The sequence below is a fragment of the Danio rerio genome, chromosome 7 (assembly GCF_049306965.1).
Source record: "Danio rerio strain Tuebingen ecotype United States chromosome 7, GRCz12tu, whole genome shotgun sequence".
Lineage (NCBI taxonomy): Eukaryota > Metazoa > Chordata > Actinopteri > Cypriniformes > Danionidae > Danio > Danio rerio.
Window position 1 is genome coordinate 24,783,784 of NC_133182.1, and position 18,095 is coordinate 24,801,878.

At 36.8% G+C, this 18,095-nt stretch overlaps 2 protein-coding genes across 4 annotated transcripts in view; both read left to right on the forward strand.

Annotated features, from left to right (window-relative positions):
- shroom4 (shroom family member 4) overlaps positions 1 to 15,205 on the forward strand; it is an 83,299-nt gene extending 68,094 nt beyond the window's left edge. For all 3 annotated transcript variants that reach the window (XM_005172333.6, XM_068222593.2, XM_682334.11), the window contains 6 exons: positions 2,611 to 2,675; positions 3,727 to 4,365; positions 6,231 to 6,842; positions 10,133 to 10,271; positions 10,852 to 11,124; positions 13,767 to 15,205. In XM_005172333.6, the coding sequence (XP_005172390.1) occupies positions 2,611 to 2,675; positions 3,727 to 4,365; positions 6,231 to 6,842; positions 10,133 to 10,271; positions 10,852 to 11,124; positions 13,767 to 14,048 (2,010 nt within the window). In that variant the 3' untranslated portion in view covers positions 14,049 to 15,205. The remainder of the gene's footprint in view (positions 1 to 2,610; positions 2,676 to 3,726; positions 4,366 to 6,230; positions 6,843 to 10,132; positions 10,272 to 10,851; positions 11,125 to 13,766) is intronic.
- A 1,991-nt stretch (positions 15,206 to 17,196) lies between these two features.
- si:ch211-226l4.6 lies at positions 17,197 to 18,049 on the forward strand. The gene is made up of 2 exons (NM_001386789.1): positions 17,197 to 17,365; positions 17,808 to 18,049. The coding sequence occupies exons 1-2, from the start codon at positions 17,246 to 17,248 to the stop codon at positions 17,904 to 17,906; spliced, it is 219 nt and encodes a 72-aa protein (NP_001373718.1). The 5' UTR covers positions 17,197 to 17,245; the 3' UTR covers positions 17,907 to 18,049.
- Positions 18,050 to 18,095: the final 46 nt, after the last annotated feature.

The window sequence follows — 18,095 nt, forward strand, 5'->3', positions numbered from 1 at the left end:
CACTGGTCATGTGCTCTAGATAGAAAAATTTAAAGATTAACTAAAAATAAACAGATTGTTATCGTTTGCTAATGTGGACACAAATATAGCTATTGTTTTATTTATATTTTTAGTTATCATTTTTAGTTTAAACATCCCTTAATCCTATAGATGTCATTAGGGACAATAAAAACACCAAATGTGTATTTAGTTTCTAAAGGGCGCATGGCAGAAAAATATTTAACGCAGCTGAAAATGGCAGAACATTTAAACAAAAACTGAGTACTTTTCCATACTTTAGCTATTCTAAAAAAAAGGCAGATCTCTCTTTGAAATGAAGAGTTTATTTGTTTATAACTGAAAAAAGCAGTCTTAGTTCAGAAAAAACAGTATTGATTAACACAAGTCTTGACTGACCTTCCTTTGAATACTTTGCTGTGTCACATGTTTTTTGTGCTACTTGTCAAATGTTCGACAGATATTTACATTTTTTTTAAGCTTTATTAGGCATTTGCCATACCTTCATGTACACCAAGCGTTTAGATAACATCTGGCATCTGTATGTCTTTGGTTAATGATGTTTTAAGATTTTCCATCACAACTGAAAATGTAAACATTGTTATTAAATTCTTCATGCAAGAGAGAGTAAAGCTTTCCTTCAGCATTTCACTGTCAAATAACAACCTTATAAATTCATATGAATAGCCTGTAGAAGAGCTTCTAATGAATAGCTTAAATGAAAATGCAGATGGAATAAGGAGTGAAAGAGGGTGTAATTGACTTTCTTTATTGCAGTTCTAGGCCTTTAGGAGCTGAAAGATGAATCCTCAGAAACATTTAATGAAGCCACTTTTGAAATGGTTTTGATTTTCAATTAACTTCATCTTGGATATTTTGGTTTAGTGCCTTTGTTATCTCTAATATTAGATATCTTCGGTGTGCATAATTCAGTATGCGCACTGCTGGAATTGAATGAGGATGAATCTGTTTATTCTCTTCTCGAGCTGTTATTTTAGAGTTTTTTTGGTTTAGTGCCATGTAGATGGGAATGATACAGTTGTTTTCAGTCTTCAGTTCAGACTTATTTTAATATTAGTTTTCATACAGGACATGCTGAAACTGGGCATCTTCAGAGGTCCCAAAAGGCATAAATGTTGGCCAGAGCTGTATAAAATCATACATTGGCTCTAATGCAACAGGAAGATTGAATATGTATGCTATCTCAACACTCGTTACTCTTAATATGCATCTTTTGTTTTTTTTGTGTTTTGAGAGCGTCATCTTAAAACTTGAATTAATGATTGATCTGATCTCTGAGCCATTCTTAGACCCTCGTTGTGTTTATACAGACAACCATTATTGATCCTTAAGGGTAAATTCAGGTGATTTCAAAAGGGAATTTCCTTGTTTTTTCAGTCAAGCCTCCGGATGAGAATCAGGGATGCCATTCACTTCACTGATAAGGAACTGTTAGGTCTTTTTCACGTACTGTTCTTAGAACAGAAAGTTTATAAACAATATTAGTTATTTGGCAACTATGAAATATTCTGCTCTCTGTGTGCTTTTAAAAATCACAACATTATTGTTTTTACCTGTGTTTTATGGTTACTTATGTGCAAAATCGTACTACAAACTTGCCAATGTGTACGTTTACATGGACACCAATAATCCGATTTTAATACAATTAATAAAATACTCTGAATAAGAGGCTATGATGGTAAAAGCGATTCTATGATTACCTTAATCCGACTAAAGTCATAATCAAACTAAATATAAATAGAATTAGGACAGATAGTATGCTGCTTATAGTGGCTTTATTGAAGTGACATGAAGTAAACACCCTAATCATACTATTACCCTCAAGTAGGGTTTTCGCAACATTTTGTCACAGGATAATCTAGACACACAGCTATTTGATATTCTCTGCACCTACCGAGTCAGTGAAGGGCACCTGCATCGTGAAATGCGGAGGTTTTTTTTTTCCCCCATACGGTGTGTGGTATTAAGTTCCATTAAAATAACACTCTTCCAGCTGTTCATACTAGCATCCAATATCTCATTTGTCACGGGGGCACGCATGAAATGTTCCAATGATGTTAATCAAATTATGTGGGATAACATTTAAAACTGGATGATGTAAAGAATATTCAGAAAGCAACTCATGTAAACAGCTTAATCATGTCATTGTATAATTCAGATTAAGACAAATAATTTGATTACTGATGTCCATGTAAACATAGTCATTGATAATAACATTTAATCAACATTTAAATTCTTTAATGGAATCAGCTAAAGTGGATTGTTTCAGAAGACATTATATTGTCAATTATATTGTGTGCGATGTGTGAAGTCCTGTGGAATGCTAGTCAAAACCCTCATGGTGCGCTTCTGATTTGGCTCTTCAGCTGGCAGAAATACTCAAGTTAATTTTCTTATTGGGTCGATTAAAATTAAATTAAAAAGTGATCATTTATCTACTGATACTAAGATATAAACCAATGTATCATGAAAAAAAATTTAATTGCATTAATATTTGTATAAAATTGAAACTTTGATAAATGTATACAAGTTTTTCTTTTTTTTTTTTTTTAGTTATTTTGTTGTTTAAAATATAGCAAATATATTTTACAGGCCCAGTATGTTCGGGAACAGGAAAAAACTAGAAAGATCAACAGAAACTTCAGCTTAACAGAGAGGTAAGATTTCTGTTTTTACGTAAGACGTGGACTTACATAAGTGTTGCAATTTATTACCACAAGAAGTAACAAATATATAAGCAACAACAAAAAAGAAAGCGTCTGATCATGTTGATGTTTATATGTTTGCAGTTCACTGACATTAAATTTAAATGACACAATAATCATTTCAAGAGTTCACACTTAGCTGATGATTGATAGAAAAGTGTGTTTGGCATGCTGTCCCAGGAGAGAGCCCTGAACCTAGAATATCCTCGAGCCCGGGGCTCCCTCCCATTTAAAGGCGAGAAGGGAGTTTGAGCTCAGGTAGGTCCCAAGAACCCCCCTGCTTGTAAACGTGTTATTAATAGCTGAGATATAAATGGCTAAGAGTTTGTCTTAAGATGCTACTTTGAAGTAGTGCTTAAGATGCTACTTTGAAGCAACCACAGGGAGCACATGCAAACTCTGCACAGAATGCAGACTGGCCCGGTGAGGGGTCGAACCAGTGGCGTTCTTGCTGTGAGGCAACAGTGCTAACCAGTGGGTCTCTGTGCCGCCCTATCAGGAGAAGGCGAGGAGTAGGTGGTGGAAGGGGGGATTCTTTAAAACGAAGATGACTGAAGTGGAAATTTTTTTATAGTGAATCAATATTTATCTGATTGGAACAATATGTGGAGCTGATGCAGGACCAGCTGTTCTCAATTATAGGCACGTGATAATCTCGAAATAAGTAAAAAAAAAAAAGATGCACTTGATTGTACCAGACACTATATAAAGCTGACTATGTAAGATTCTACTCTGAATGAATTCCTTGATTTGTGTGACACCGTGATTTTTCGGTCCAGAATCATTTTCCTGAGAAATGTTGAGCTCAAGCGCATCAAATGAGAAGTGTCTTGAATGGGGCGGGGCATGTCAGATACTTAGTTTTATACCTTCCAATCTCTAATTTTGTCACTGTTTTAGTGCGTACTTGCTTATCGATATCCTTAAAACTAACAATACTGATACTAACAACTGAAAACCTTTAATTTAATACAAGTATTTCATAACATTTCTTTCCCCAAAGGGACTACCCAAGGTCCAGGAGAGACTTCAAGACAGTAGATGGTGCTAATGTCCCCGGCTTCGTGCGCACAGGAGGCAACAGCATCACAAGTGGACGCAACGAGGAGCATCTTTTTACCCCTCTTAGAAACCGTGCCATGTCAGAGAATAACCTGTGTGTGGAGACACAACATTATCAAAATCACAGCTCCAGCTCTGGCGTCAGCAGAATGCGCTCGTCCACTCTTAGTGACCTGGATGAAAATACAGTAAGTGTCGGGGAGATCAAAAAGAAAAAAGGGCCTCCGCCGCCTCGTCCACCACCACCAAAATGGGATCAGTTCCACAAGAGACGGGCGTCCCATCACAGCCTGTTCTCCTCTACATCACACTACTCCTCTCCAACTGCTTCTCCACCTCGGCCACAGCCACAGACGTGCACATCACGACCCCCCAGTGTCTCTGAAATGAGCCGTCAGCGCTCTTACAGTCTTCCTCCAAGAGACATGTCCGAGAGTCTTCACTGCTGCCGTCAGGAGTACTCCGTCGCTCCCTCCAGTCCTGCTTTTACACGTCGAGCTTTTAAGCCTGTAGCCCTGCCGCCACGAGAGATGGACTATAACACGAGGAGAGAAGTTCACCAGCCTGAACCATGCACCAGGTAAAAACATGCTTCTTTAAAATATTTGTCTAAGTACTTAAACTCTAAAAAATGTTTTGTTATCCTCACTTTATAGGTCACAAAACCTAAAATAAAAAAGAGTTATTGTAAAAAGTTTGAATCTAATATTTACTGGAATACTGCAAGTAAATCAATGTAAAAATGTGGACTTTCAAAACATTTTTGTGGTAAAACAAAATCCACTTTTGATGTAGGACACACAAGAGGGTTTTTTATTGTTGCTTATATATATATATATATATATATATATATATATATATATATATATATATATATATATATATATATATTACAGTTTAGTATTAATATATCACAAATATGATAAATTGTGCTATTTTTGGTTATTTTTTACAAGTTGTTTTAATCTTAGTTTACATTTTCCCAATAAAATATTAAAGGGATAGTTTAATGAAAAAATGAACATTTACTCTCTATATACTGCCCCTCAAGTGGTTTCAAACCATTATGAAAACAGTTGAAAACCTATAACCATTGACTTTCATAGTAGGATAAACAAATACTATGAAAGTCAACGTTTACACTTTTCCAGCATTTTTCATAATACCTTCTTCTATTTTCAACAGAATAATGAAACGTTGGTAAAGGTTTGGAACAGGTAAAGGGAGAGTAAATTATGACAGAATTTTTTACATTTTGTCTAAACTATTCATTCATTAATTTTCCTTTGGCTTAGTCAGTTATATTTATCAGGGTCGCCACAGTGAAATGAACCGCCAACTATTCCAGCATATGTTTTACGCAGCGGATTCCCTTCCAGTCGCAACTCAATACTGGGAAACACCCATACATTCACACATTACAGCCAATTTAGCTTATTCAGTTCACCTATAGCGCACGTCTTTGGACTGTCGTGGAAACCTGGAGCACCCAGGGGAAGAGCACACAAACACAAAGAGAACATGCAAACTCCAAACAGAAATTTCAACTGGCCCAGCCGGGGCTAGAACCAGCGACCTTCTTGCCATGAGGCGACAGTGCTAACCACTGAGCCAGCGTATCACCTTGTGTGAACTATCCCTTTAATAAAAGATTATGCCAAACTGCTGTTTTCTTTTTCAAGAATTTCATTATTTTAATAAGGATTGAAACTCAAGGATTATTACATGATAATAATTTACCACTACTGTTCTGAAATATTAATTTAGTGCATATTTCTTTGAAATAAATCCACGGTGAAAATGACGAAAACTTTTACTTGTCATAGATGATTTTAATTCATCTAAGTTAATTCCTAATATCTCATTAAAATAGTTGTAATCTGATTACAAATTGCAATCAAATTAAGTTTAAAAACACACAACTGAATTGTATTAAATATGAACTAACATGATTATGGTAATTCACAAATCTGGCCTTTTCTCATTGCTGATTTTAATGTACAGTAAAAACCCACACTAAAGGTTTGATCTGGATCAAAACCAAGATTGGATTACGTGATCTAATCCAATTATGCAATCCATTTTTTTTTTTTAAAGACCCATTTTCAAGATTTGATCCAATCCATTCTGCAAAATCCTAGTGGATTACTTTTGAAAAAAACGAGCCCTGGTGTCCATAGAGTGTGTACTGTATGTGAAATACCCCACAAGTAATGCTTTATAACTCTTTAAACTGACCCTTTTAGGCTTTGACAGCCACAAAAATGGCACAATTCACAGACTATTACCACACAACTGTGTTTAAACCCTTTATAAAAGTGATTTTTGCACATTTAGGTCCCCTTTAATGCTTCCTTGGTGAACATACAATACTTACTCCAGACAGCAATGAACTCATTTTTAATACTTTTTCAATAAATGACCTTTATGTCCGCCCTATTTCAGAATCCCCATCCATCCTGCTGCAGCACCAGAAGAGCCCAGAGCCACACATCTGAAGCCCACATTCCCTGATCATGGAGTGGAGTGGGATCGATCCAGCCCTCACTACCCCACACATGGCACAAGCAGGACTCCTGAAGTGCCCTCAAACAGTTTCTCAGCTGGGCCTTTATGTCCAGAGTCCTACTTCTCCATGAACAACTTCCAACTGCAGCCCCAGCAAGCAGGCTTCCCCATAACAGCCCACAAAACCCAGATCATCCCCTCTCAGGGTCCTGAAGATGGAGACCTGCCTCTGGAGACGGACATCGATGAGATCTGTGAGAATGAGCAGGCTGAGAGGAAGGAGACGGTGGACCGGATGGAGATGCAGGGCTTTGCTCGACCTGTGATGGTGTTGGAAACCGACATTGACCACACGCCTGAGGAAGCGGCTCCATCGGCCATAAGCATTAGAGGGCCGAGGGGCTCCCTGGTGGACTCCATTTTGGAGGATGAGTACGGTGTGTCTAGGAAGGAGCTGCTTGGAGAGTTGTTTCCACACAGTGTGAATGCTGAGATGAGTGGGGATGGCTGGAGAGGAGGATATCCCATCAGTGGAGGAACACTGGAGAGGTTCGACAATCTAATTCGACAAGCTTTTCACTTTTTTGAAGTTCTCAAGTAGGCCTGCACAATACTGGGAAAATGTGGGATATACAATATTGTGGTTAATTGTTGCAATAACAGTATTACTTATGATTAGGGCCAGACAGAGTCTGCGGAGAATTTTGTAAAAAATCAGTGTACTTATGCAGAATAATTTTACTAGGTATTATAACTAAAAACTTAATAAATGAAATAAAAAACTATACATTTTTAACTTATGTTTACAATGCAAATCCAGATCCACATATTTGGTAAACAAAGAAAGTCTCTCATATAATAAATCCACTAAAAGACAGAAAATATGGCTTTACAAACTGTATTGTAAATAAATTATATGAACATTTGAATATTACTATTATTATATCAATATAATTTTAGTACTAATTTATTAATTTTAAATCTGAAAAAATATAAATTTACACAAGTAAATACATAGACTCTATAAATACAAAGATAAAATCTGCGGATTTCTGCACGTGCAGCTTCCGTGTGGGCCTATTCATGCTATAACATACCTGCAAAAGGCTATTTTATCAGCAGTTTTAAAAATCATTTATTTATGTATTGATCAGTGTTGTGTTAGTTCCTGAAAAAAGTAACTAGTTACAGTTACTAGTTACTTTCTTCAAAAAGTTAATCAATTACTTTATTAATTACTTACACCATAATAATGCATAATGAACTCATCAATGTTAAAGGTCATTTTTGAGTTGATTTTTCCAAACAATATTTTTAATGCTCCCATTAATTGCCTTTCTAACATCACTTCAGTGCTGCGTGGAGAATACACTGTTTTTCAACTTCACAATTTTAATTAATTTGCATTCTCACAACTAAAACACAAGACAAACTTGAACAAAAAGTAATTTTTATACACTAATTTAATTAAGTCAGACCAGCAGCACAAAAATGTAAAATATCACAAGGTGATAAACCAGCTGAATAATATATTCAGCATCAAAAATGCAAAAACTAAAGTTGCTTCAGCGTCATAAAGTTTGTATTTAACCCTTAAACATGTTCATTTAACAACAAAATACAACAAACCTTTATGAAATAAATAAATGAAAGTAATCTGAATTATCATTCAGAATCAATTTGGTGAAACGCAGCACTAGAAAAGCTGCTGTTATTGACGACCATCAATTTTATGCATTTTAAACAAAAGAAAAACATAACAGCTGCTCAAAAATAAAATCGATGAGCAATTTTCATACTAACCACAAATTAAACGTGGTATGTCAACAATTTATGGAGAGTAAGCTGTGTGTATTCAAAGTGCAAAATCTGCTGTTGTATAACAGCTATAAAAATATTAAAACAATATAAAAATAGATCACAGCATTTTTTCCCTGATCAGTACAAGACTGTAATCTTAGTACGATGTGCTGAAATATAACAGAAAAGTGTCACTAAACTAATCAATTTTGTTATACAGATAGCAAATGTGTGCTATTTATTTGAAACAACAAACATAATAGTATTAGTAATAGTATACCATTAATACTAATAATATACTATTTTATACTATTTTATACTATTCTATACTATATTATACTATAGTATAATATTCCCTCAGTCTTTCGTGTGCACACTCAGTCTACCTCGCATGCATTCAGTCTCTCTCGCGAGCACACTTGACATCTCTTGCACGCACCCAGTCTTTCTTGCTTGCACTTAGTCTCTGCTTTCACTTGACTTTTGTGCAGTCTGGCGCCTCATACACAACGCATCTTCTTTACGGTGGTTGGCTGGCATCCACCAATCCTACCATGCGTCGCCACTGTAAACAGGAAGACTGCATTCTAAATTAATTAAATTGCCAAGTAACGGACAAACGCATCATGCTGTAATGGTAACAAAGTTACTATATTTAAAAAGTAACGTCCATTACAGTAAGTAAAGTCCATTACAGTTTTAGTTGCTGTCAAAAGTAATGCCATAACAGTATCGCATTACTAGTTACGTGTTATTGCTCAACACTGCTAATGATCATACTAAAATAAACGGGTAGTTGATATTTCTCTGAGCTAGAAGTTGCAAACATTTGGACATTAAAACACCATGAATGACTAAGAAACTTCAGATTCTCATTACATTTGTTATTCTTATAGCATTTCTTTCTCTTGTCAGTGTTCACCTAACAGCACCTACTGGAGAGGTAGGGATATAGATAGTAAAGGCCCCATCTGATTTGTCAAATTTGGATAAACAACCAATGAATGCAGCACATAAAGTTCGCTTAATTTATTGCACTTCTTTGTGATAATAGTATATGCAATATTCAAATTTTATATACTATTATCACAATAATTGTTTGGCATATCATGCAGCTCTATTCTCAAGGCCCTTTGAGTAAAGTGAACGCCAGTTGAACTGTGATTTCACACTGAACATGAAATCACTGATGGCCTATGGCAAATTCAGTGTGAGGTGGCACAGACTGACCACAGCAATGCAATTTTTGGCAGTTTGTTCATTACAGCACTCTTCTTGTTGTTCTTTTTTTTTCTTTGTGTACAGTTGAAGACGGAATTATTGGCCTTCCTTTGAAATTTTTATTCTTCTTCAAATATTTCTCTAATTGAGTGCTGTTTAATAGATAGAAGTTTTTTCAACACATTTTAAAGCATAATAACGGTAATAAATAAATAATTTTCTCTTTGTCATGATGGCTGTACATAATATTTTACTTGTTGTATGGCAAGTTAGTAGTATTTAGCTTGAAGTGTAGTTTAAAAGCTTAACTAGGCAAGTTATTAGCCCTTATCAGTCATTGGACGGCGGTGCTGTAGTTCTGTAGTGAATTAAAAAAAAACTTCTTGAAAGAGCCAATAATATAGGACTTAAAAACTTTAGCAGCGTTTAACATTTTTTAACAATTTTTATTTTTAATTTTTTAGGAAAAAATATATAAAAAGAAAAACCTAAAAAGAATGAGACTTTCCCCAGAAGAAAAACGTAAAAAGGAATACTGTAAAAAAAACTTCTTACTCTGTTAAACAGCACTTGGAAACAATTTTAAAAATTACAATTTTGCAGGACGGCTAATAATTATGTGTGCGTTTGTATGTCTGTTTTTCTTTCCATTTGGCTGCAATCTCACCTGTCCTGCACAATATACAACAGTAAATTAGGAGAAAGTTTGGAACTAATGAATTTTTTTCTTTTCACATTTTCTTAACATGTTTTTCTCTTTGAGTGCCATAAGAGGTCATATCCAGTATTCTGTTTTAAAAGATATATTTCTCTCCTAGACCCTCCAGACTGAATACCACAGCGCCACAAGTATCACGATCCACCTGTTATGACATATCAGCAGACAACCCACAGCTTCTCGCCAAGCTTAGAGAGATCTCAGAGAGGAAAGAGGAAGATGAGGAGCTCAATTATAAGGTGAAAGACCCATCATTGTATAATTCACTTGTTACATTCTTTGTGAATATGCTGAGTGGTCTAGATTCAGTATATTTTCACTTTTGGAAAAATGGCCTTAAGGTTTTATGCACGTAATTATATATGTGAAAGTTTGTATGTGCATGTTTCATTTCAACTTTATGTATGTATGCTCACAGTTTTTTCGCATAAATTATATCAGTATGAATTATATCAATTTGCATGAAAAAATAGAAGTGTAGTGCATCTAAAAACAATTTAAATTATATTTGCATTTTATTGTATTGTATTTTATATAAAACAGTAATATTTTAAAATCTTATCTATAAAAATAATTATATTTTTAATATTGTTGTCCTTAATATAATCATCCTCAAAGTATTTTGTTTAATTATCAGTGTTAAAAACAGAATCATTTTTTTCTGAATTATTTGATGACTGGAAAGTTGAAAAGAACATCATTTATTTAAAATTTTCATGTTTTGCAACTCTCCCTTTTTATCAGTCTAATGATTTCTTTCTTAATAAAGTGTTCATTTTTCCCCAAACAAAACCCAAATTGCTGACTGTTGATTTACAGAAGCAGCTGATGGAGAGTCTGCGTAAAAAGCTGACTGTCCTGCGTGAGGCACAGCGGGGTCTGCAGGAGGACATTCGGGCCAATGCTCAGCTGGGAGATGAGGTGGAGAGTCTGGTGCTGGCCATCTGCAAGCCCAACGAGGTGGACAAGTATCGGATGTTCATCGGCGACCTTGACAAGGTGACCAGTCTGCTGCTGTCGCTTTCCGGAAGGCTGATCCGAGTGGAAAGTGCCCTGGACTGTGTGGACCCAGAAACTGGACACCAGGAGAGGGTAAGGAGAGACATATCCTTGCTAATGATATACTTTATTATCACTCAGGCAATATGTAGTGGGTCAAACTCTGGATAATGTATTACTTACAGTTTACCAGTGCAGACACCTTTTTCCTTCAGAACTGGTTTAATATTTCATGGTAAAGATTCAAGAAGGTGCCGGAAACATTCTTCAGAGATTTTGGTCAATATTGCATTGATTACATCACACAGTTGCTGCAGATTTGTTAGCTGCACAATCCTGATGTCCAGATTAACAGAACATTTCTAATCTGCTCCTAAATTTAGTTCTGGTGATCGTGGAGGACATGTGCTCACAGCTGAGTACTTCTTGTGAAATTCATTTCACGATAGATGTGGATACACTTTATGGGAGGGGCATCTGTCTGCCCGGTGACTCCATTTCCGTTGCTAATGGCTAACATGGATTTTCTTGAGAGATTAGTTGTGCTTTGTTTTAAGAAGGCTAAAAAGAGGTGTAGATTCATTCAGCGCCATATCTGGATCCATTAGATCTTTCCGAGGTGCACCCAGCTCTTAGTTCATCAACTTATCCAGACGCTGCTCCTGGATTTCAGCCAGCTGTACTTCCAACTGAGCAGGTGCCAGTTTGATGATCTCTTATCCCGTGTCTGCAGGAGGATTTTTGCTTGGGACACCAACAACAGGCACTATGTCATAATCACGCCTATTCTAGAGCAAGCTCTTGATTAGTTAACACGGTGGGAATGTCTGCTAAAGTTCAGATTTTCCAACTCAAGCAGTTCTCGTATTAAGCACGTAATACACGTCTAGTGTACATACCAACATACCATTAGTGTTAGTTGCATTACAAGTTCCTGTATAGATGCAATTTGAAAGTTGCAGCATGTTTCGAGGGAATAAAAACTTTACATATATTCCATAAAAAAACACATGTAGCAAACCTCAACATTTAGTGTTTATATTGTCAATTAAATGAAAATGTTTATTATTAGTTCCCAACTCTTAACACAAAGTTTTAAGTATGACCAACTTTTAGGCAGATGAAAAAAACATTTCATCAAAGTTTAAATCTATTGAAAAACCCTTTATTTGTCTTTTTTGATCCACTTCAAATGTTGACTGCTGTACGGAAGTATACTAGTGCAGGGCAGTTACAAGACAACAAATCTATGATGAAGTCAACAAACATCATAAGCGTCATTTTGTACACAAAGAAAGATGAAGAATGCTGGGGGAATAACTGCCATTGATGGTTAGTTTATAGTTCTGCGTTGAGTGATCAGCGTGACCCATGGCACCTGCCTTGCGCGTTTCTGTGCATTTAAACTTCTGCGTGCTGTTTGTGTTGCTCTGTAATAACACTTCCGAAACGCTAGCTGGCAGTAGGTTATGTTCCTCTGTGTCGAGTTTCTTAGAGGGTATTTTGTTTTTTTTTTAAAGATACCTTAATTTACAAGTACCTAAAACTCGCTCATTTAGAGGCGGGAACCAGCGTACGTGCAACAACTTTTATCTTAAGGTAAACACAAAATAAAAGTTTCCATCTGGAGCTCCTTCACAGGACTTGTTACAACGTGTAGGTAGAGACAGTCTTTAGAGGTGCTCATCAGCGTTAGCGTCAGCAATGACGAGGGCTAAGCGACCGCGCGAAGGCTGCACCGGACCATATGCGTGTGCTAGACGCAGATGTATAAATCAGCCTTTACGCTCATATCTCGTCTTTTGAAGTGCTGTGCACATGAGCATGTTGTTTAGATGCCGTGTCAAGTTAAACAAACTTCAACTTTCAAACGCAGTGAAGCTCATCACTGTCAGTTCCACAGCAGTTGAACAATCACTAGATCTCAGAGGTGGGGTTTTGTGGAAAATTTCTGTTTACAGGCGCTTATTGTCTGGATAGCTTTGCACTTTTTTTCAAACTATTCTGAACTGTTGTGTGTCGCTTTTTTTAGAAGCAAAGATGAGTTCAGTGTGAGTGAGCCCATGGACTTTCATTGTTTCTTTTGTAGGATGACAATGGCTGCTATTTTTCATCATTTTTCACAAAGTCTTATTTTTTGTTCACGTTAGGAAAGACATTCATAAAAGTTTAGAACCATTAGAGTGTGAGTAAATGTTCATTTTTGGGTGAACTTTCCTCACAACATTCCGCCACAGCCATATCACCCTGCAGCCCAAGAGCGGTTACTCACTGATGCTAAGCAGGGCTGAGTCTGGTCAATACCTAAATGGGAGACCACATGGGAAAACTAGGTTGCTGTTGGAAGTGGTGTTGGTGAAGCTACCAGAGGGTGCTCAACCTGCAGTCTGTGTGAGTCTTAATGCCTCAGTAAAGTGAAGGAGACACTATACTGTTAGTAAGCGCCGTCTTTCGGATGAGACGTTAAACTGAGGTCCTGACTCTCTGTGGTCATTAAATATCCCATGGCACTTCTGGTAAAGAGTAGGGGTCAAACCCTGCTGTCCTGATTAAATTTCAACCATCGACCATCCCCTAACCGAATTGGCCCTATCACTGTCTCTCCACTCCCCCTATAGCTGGTGTGTAGTGATCCCCCCTCATGATTCTGAAGCATTTTGAGTGCAGACACCATAAATGCACTATATGAATACACTTTACATTACATTAACATGTTTGTCTTTCTGATGTTCCAGCTCCAACTCCTGGAGAAGAAGAAGCAGCTGTTGGTTCAGATGGGAGAGGCGCAGGAGCTGAAGGAGCACGTGGACCGGCGCGAGCAGGCCGTCTGCAGAGTGCTGGGATGCTGCCTGACCCCAGAACAGATGCGGGACTACGGTCACTTTGTGAAGATGAAGGCGGCGCTACTGGTAGAGCAGAGGCAACTGGATGACAAGATACGGCTCGGCGAGGAGCAGCTCAGGGGACTTCGAGAGAGCCTCGGCCTGGGTTTTGGGATGGCGTATGGCCATTACTGAGAAGTGCTTTAAATAATACATGAGTGGGACCAAAAGGATTTTGTACTGCAGTATACTTCCAAGAATGGACATGACAATGACACAACAGTTGAACGCAGAAAAGCACAGCAGGTGTTCAGTTTAAAAACACTACATCCCTACTTGAAGTTTGTTTGTTTGTTCTTTAGCTGCACTAGTATCTGTTCATTTTGTCGCGCTTACTCTGTTAACCTCAGTCACTACCAAAGAACGCATGTGTGCGTATACTTCTCGTTAAATACAGCAGGGGGAGTGTCCATGCACTGCTATTTATTTATTTATGTATATATTCATGCATACAATGTGTAATTCTCTCTGGCAGTTCACTTCAGAATCCTGCATATTGCTTTAACGCTCACTTACATTCTTATGCTGCATGCATCCGATTGGCCTTTTTCTTGCATTTAATGTGTTTAGTTTTCGAGAGATGTGGATGTACATAATAAACGTGTACATAGCGGATGCTACAGTGCATCTTTTAGTCGCAGAAGTTTCATTCTGTCGTAACTGGAACTTTTTTGAACATTGCATCAAGAGGTGCCTATTTTTGTGAGACATCACAATCAGTATGCCTTACAGTACTTGCTACACTCTTCTGGGATGAATATTAATGCCAAAGATAACATTTATGTCCATCCAAGTAAGAATATAAATGTTTCTGTGCCTGTCTTGGGAAGTGGCGTGCACAAACGTCTTAAAGAAGACCAGCCTTGCCTTAACCAAAGCCCTTATATAGACATGTGTCCTTTGAATAAGTTTATACTTAAAAGAGATGCACTGTGTTTAACTTTGTGTATCATATGACGAGCTGACATGGCAACTTTTGAGGCAATTGCTACTAGATTTCTTTTCCTTTGTGAGAAAGTGGATGTTTCTCTTGAGGGAAGGAGAATGCTGCTTTGGTGACCATTTACTACCGTAAAAGGGTTTTTTTCCGTTTTGCTAAAACAAATTGAGTTGATTGATGATGATTATGGAGGAATTCGATTTGCATTTGAAGGGTTTGCTGTAAAGAAAGGAATGAATGTATGTATTTGGTTTGAGATCAAGAAGGCTAATGTGCCTTTGTGCTTATTTTTGCCCTTTTAAATTTAGCTTCACTTTGTATAAACGGTATAGTTTGTTTACTATAAACGGAACTTGTTCATTTGTTGTATCATACTTTGTAAACAGCTTAGTTTTGGAGATGAGAGGATTGGAAATATTTGGTCTCCAGAATTGTCCTAATTTTGTGATCAAAAGGAGTCATTGTAAAACGTACAAATAAAAAAAACATTATCTCATCAAGTTTGTTTCCTTTACATTCATATAATATAAAAATTTTTTGTGTTTTAAAAAATACAATATGACAGTTTTGTAACCTAAAAACTTAACTAACGTTTGAACGACAAACATTCGATGTTTAAAATATGAATTAAGTTAGTTTGTCTGTGAATTAGTTTGTCTTTACGTAATTAATAATGGGGTATGTGCACACAGACTTTTAATTTCAGTCAGCCAGCTTGCCGTGTTTAAGATCTGATTTCTTAAATAAAAAAATAAATAATAAAAACAGCAACCTTTACTGCCTGTAGTATGTACTGGGTATCAGACCAAACAAGAAGCACTGTATTAAATTATATTTTTCTGTGCCATGTCTTTAAAACATAGAAGTTAATTTTATCCCAGTATTTTCAATGGAATTTTTGCATCTTTCGTCTCTTTTAAGCTTTAACAACCAAATGGATACTAAAGTTTATTTAACTGACTATATTTGAACTACATTACAACATCAATGCTGTAAAAGGAACCTATGAAATTGAAAAAGTCACATAAACCTTTCGCCAGAAATTCATCATTGGCTGAAAACATAGATGTACACTATATAACGCATACGGACACTGCGTCATTTGCACAGTGCTCCCAGGACAAATGTCATTCAACTGCACTAGTCAAGAGTAAAGCCAATGTGAAGATGCTGGACTATAGTGCTATGTATGGGTGTAGTAATGAGCAAACAAAGCACAAAGGCAGAACATTTCATAGGTAAGATTTAGGTTTTACACTTTTGCATGTTACGAACTTTTGTGATAAGTTTTGATAATATTTTCTTACTGCACTTACCATAAGGCAAAGCAGCACCAACTCGCACTAAATACTAGACGTATGCTAGTTTTGGTCAATAAAATAAGTAAACAATGTAAATGAAATATGACAATAAGATGCTGCGGTGCTAGAAACTTGTATTATTGTCTGCTAAGTGAACGAGTCGTTCATAGGGATTCATTCACAAATCTCAGCTAGTTGTTCATCACGTTCTTCATTCACAAATGAATCGCTCCCTTTGTTAGAATTAGAAGTGAAAGCGGGAGACGGGTGTGTTTCAGGATACAGTATGGAATAGATCAAATTTAACAGGAAGAGAGAGTAATACATTTCCATGCAGACAAACACTCTTTTTCGGCAATGCCCATGCGATCACTTATCCATTGATGTAGAAAAGTGATGTAAAATTATAATTTTCGTTATTTAAAAAAATATTTGCATACTGACCACTCTCAATCTTGGATATATGTGGATATCTCTGGCTCTGAATGGCCAGTCCTCTACTGCACATTGGTCCCACATTCATTTCAAAGCAGCGCTAGCCTGTACTAAAATGGCGGTTCTATTCACGCATTCCTTCCATCTAATGTAAATATCTATGTTGATTGCTGTGCATATTGCCCATTACCGTGTCAAAGAGCTTAGAATTACTAAGAGGCAACACTCAATATAACACGTTCCATTGCAACAGCAGCGCCCAGCAATAGCTGTCACGATGGCAAGCAGCTACTTTGTTTTATTTATTTAATTAAAAAGCGCATTGAAGCTGAGATACAACCTGAAAGATGACAATACAACACTTGCCATTACAATCATCAGCACTTTTAATAGTTATTTTACAGACTTCTAATATGCTTTTGTTCTATTAGTTTTCATTCCAAAATGGCTGCCGCTCCATCTAGTGGCTGTTTCCCAAATCGCACTAGAGTGTCGCCTCTTGGTGATTCTGTGCTCTTTGAACGTGTGTTGATTGGACAAAAGAAGTGCACGCACTACTTGGCGGGAAACGTGAAAGTATAAATAAGACTCGCGCACGCGCTCACACACAGTCAGTGCAGAATTTCTCTCAGAAGTTGTCGGCGGTGCCCTCCATCATGTTTGGATTTGTACGAGCGCTTAAAAGAACGAGATGTACACCTGGACAACGTGTCTTTCCCTTTAGCCACCGTTTCTACATTAACTCCAAATCAGCTAAAAGCAGTGTCGGCGTTGTGGTAAGTTTAACTAAGCGAGCTTTTCCTGTCCTAAACATCTCAGAGTTACAGGCTAATAATTGACGTTTTCGCTGATTTATTAAACGCATTAATAGTGTGCAATCATTATTTACTTATTAACAACATGATTTGCTTTTAACCACCAATCTGCATACATTTTGAGTAGTTTTATCAGTCTCTATTGTTTAAACTGGTAATTCTCCAGTATAACTAGTAAGTTAAACTTCCTGATTTTAATTAGTAGCTTGAATTGTTCTCTTTCACTGTAACATTAATTCATATTCAACTGATTGGTTTTAAAGATTACATTCAAACATAACAATTCATGGCATCCTTTTTAGTGCAAATGCACAGGTTTATCAGATATACTGTGCCAGTTTCAGTTTACATCAGCACATTATTATACACTAATGCTCAATGTTGCGTTTATTCCCACTTTTAGGAGAGCGTATTTGTGATGACCTTCATCTCTCTTGCTGTTCTTGGTCCGGCAGCATGGTTGCTGTCCAAATCATCTGATACCCACAAAAAACAGCAGTGAGGAAGAATGACGATGCCTTCTGCCAGAGGACCAGACATCTGTGTATTCTAGCAGTTTCAGTTGTACACTAACCTACCATCAGTGTGTGTCAATGTCAAATATGCATTTAAATATGGTGATCAAATACAACCTTTTCAATACCCCATTGTTTTATTTATTGCTGATTCCCATCTTAACTCGAAGTCTGTG

Coding starts and splice junctions, on each gene's coding strand:
- si:ch211-226l4.6 (NM_001386789.1), top strand. CDS start 17,246: ATGTTTGGATTTGTACGAGCGCTTAAAAGAACGAGATGTACACCTGGA. Junction 17,366..17,807: donor AAAGCAGTGTCGGCGTTGTG/GTAAGTTTAACT, acceptor TCCCACTTTTAG/GAGAGCGTATTTGTGATGAC.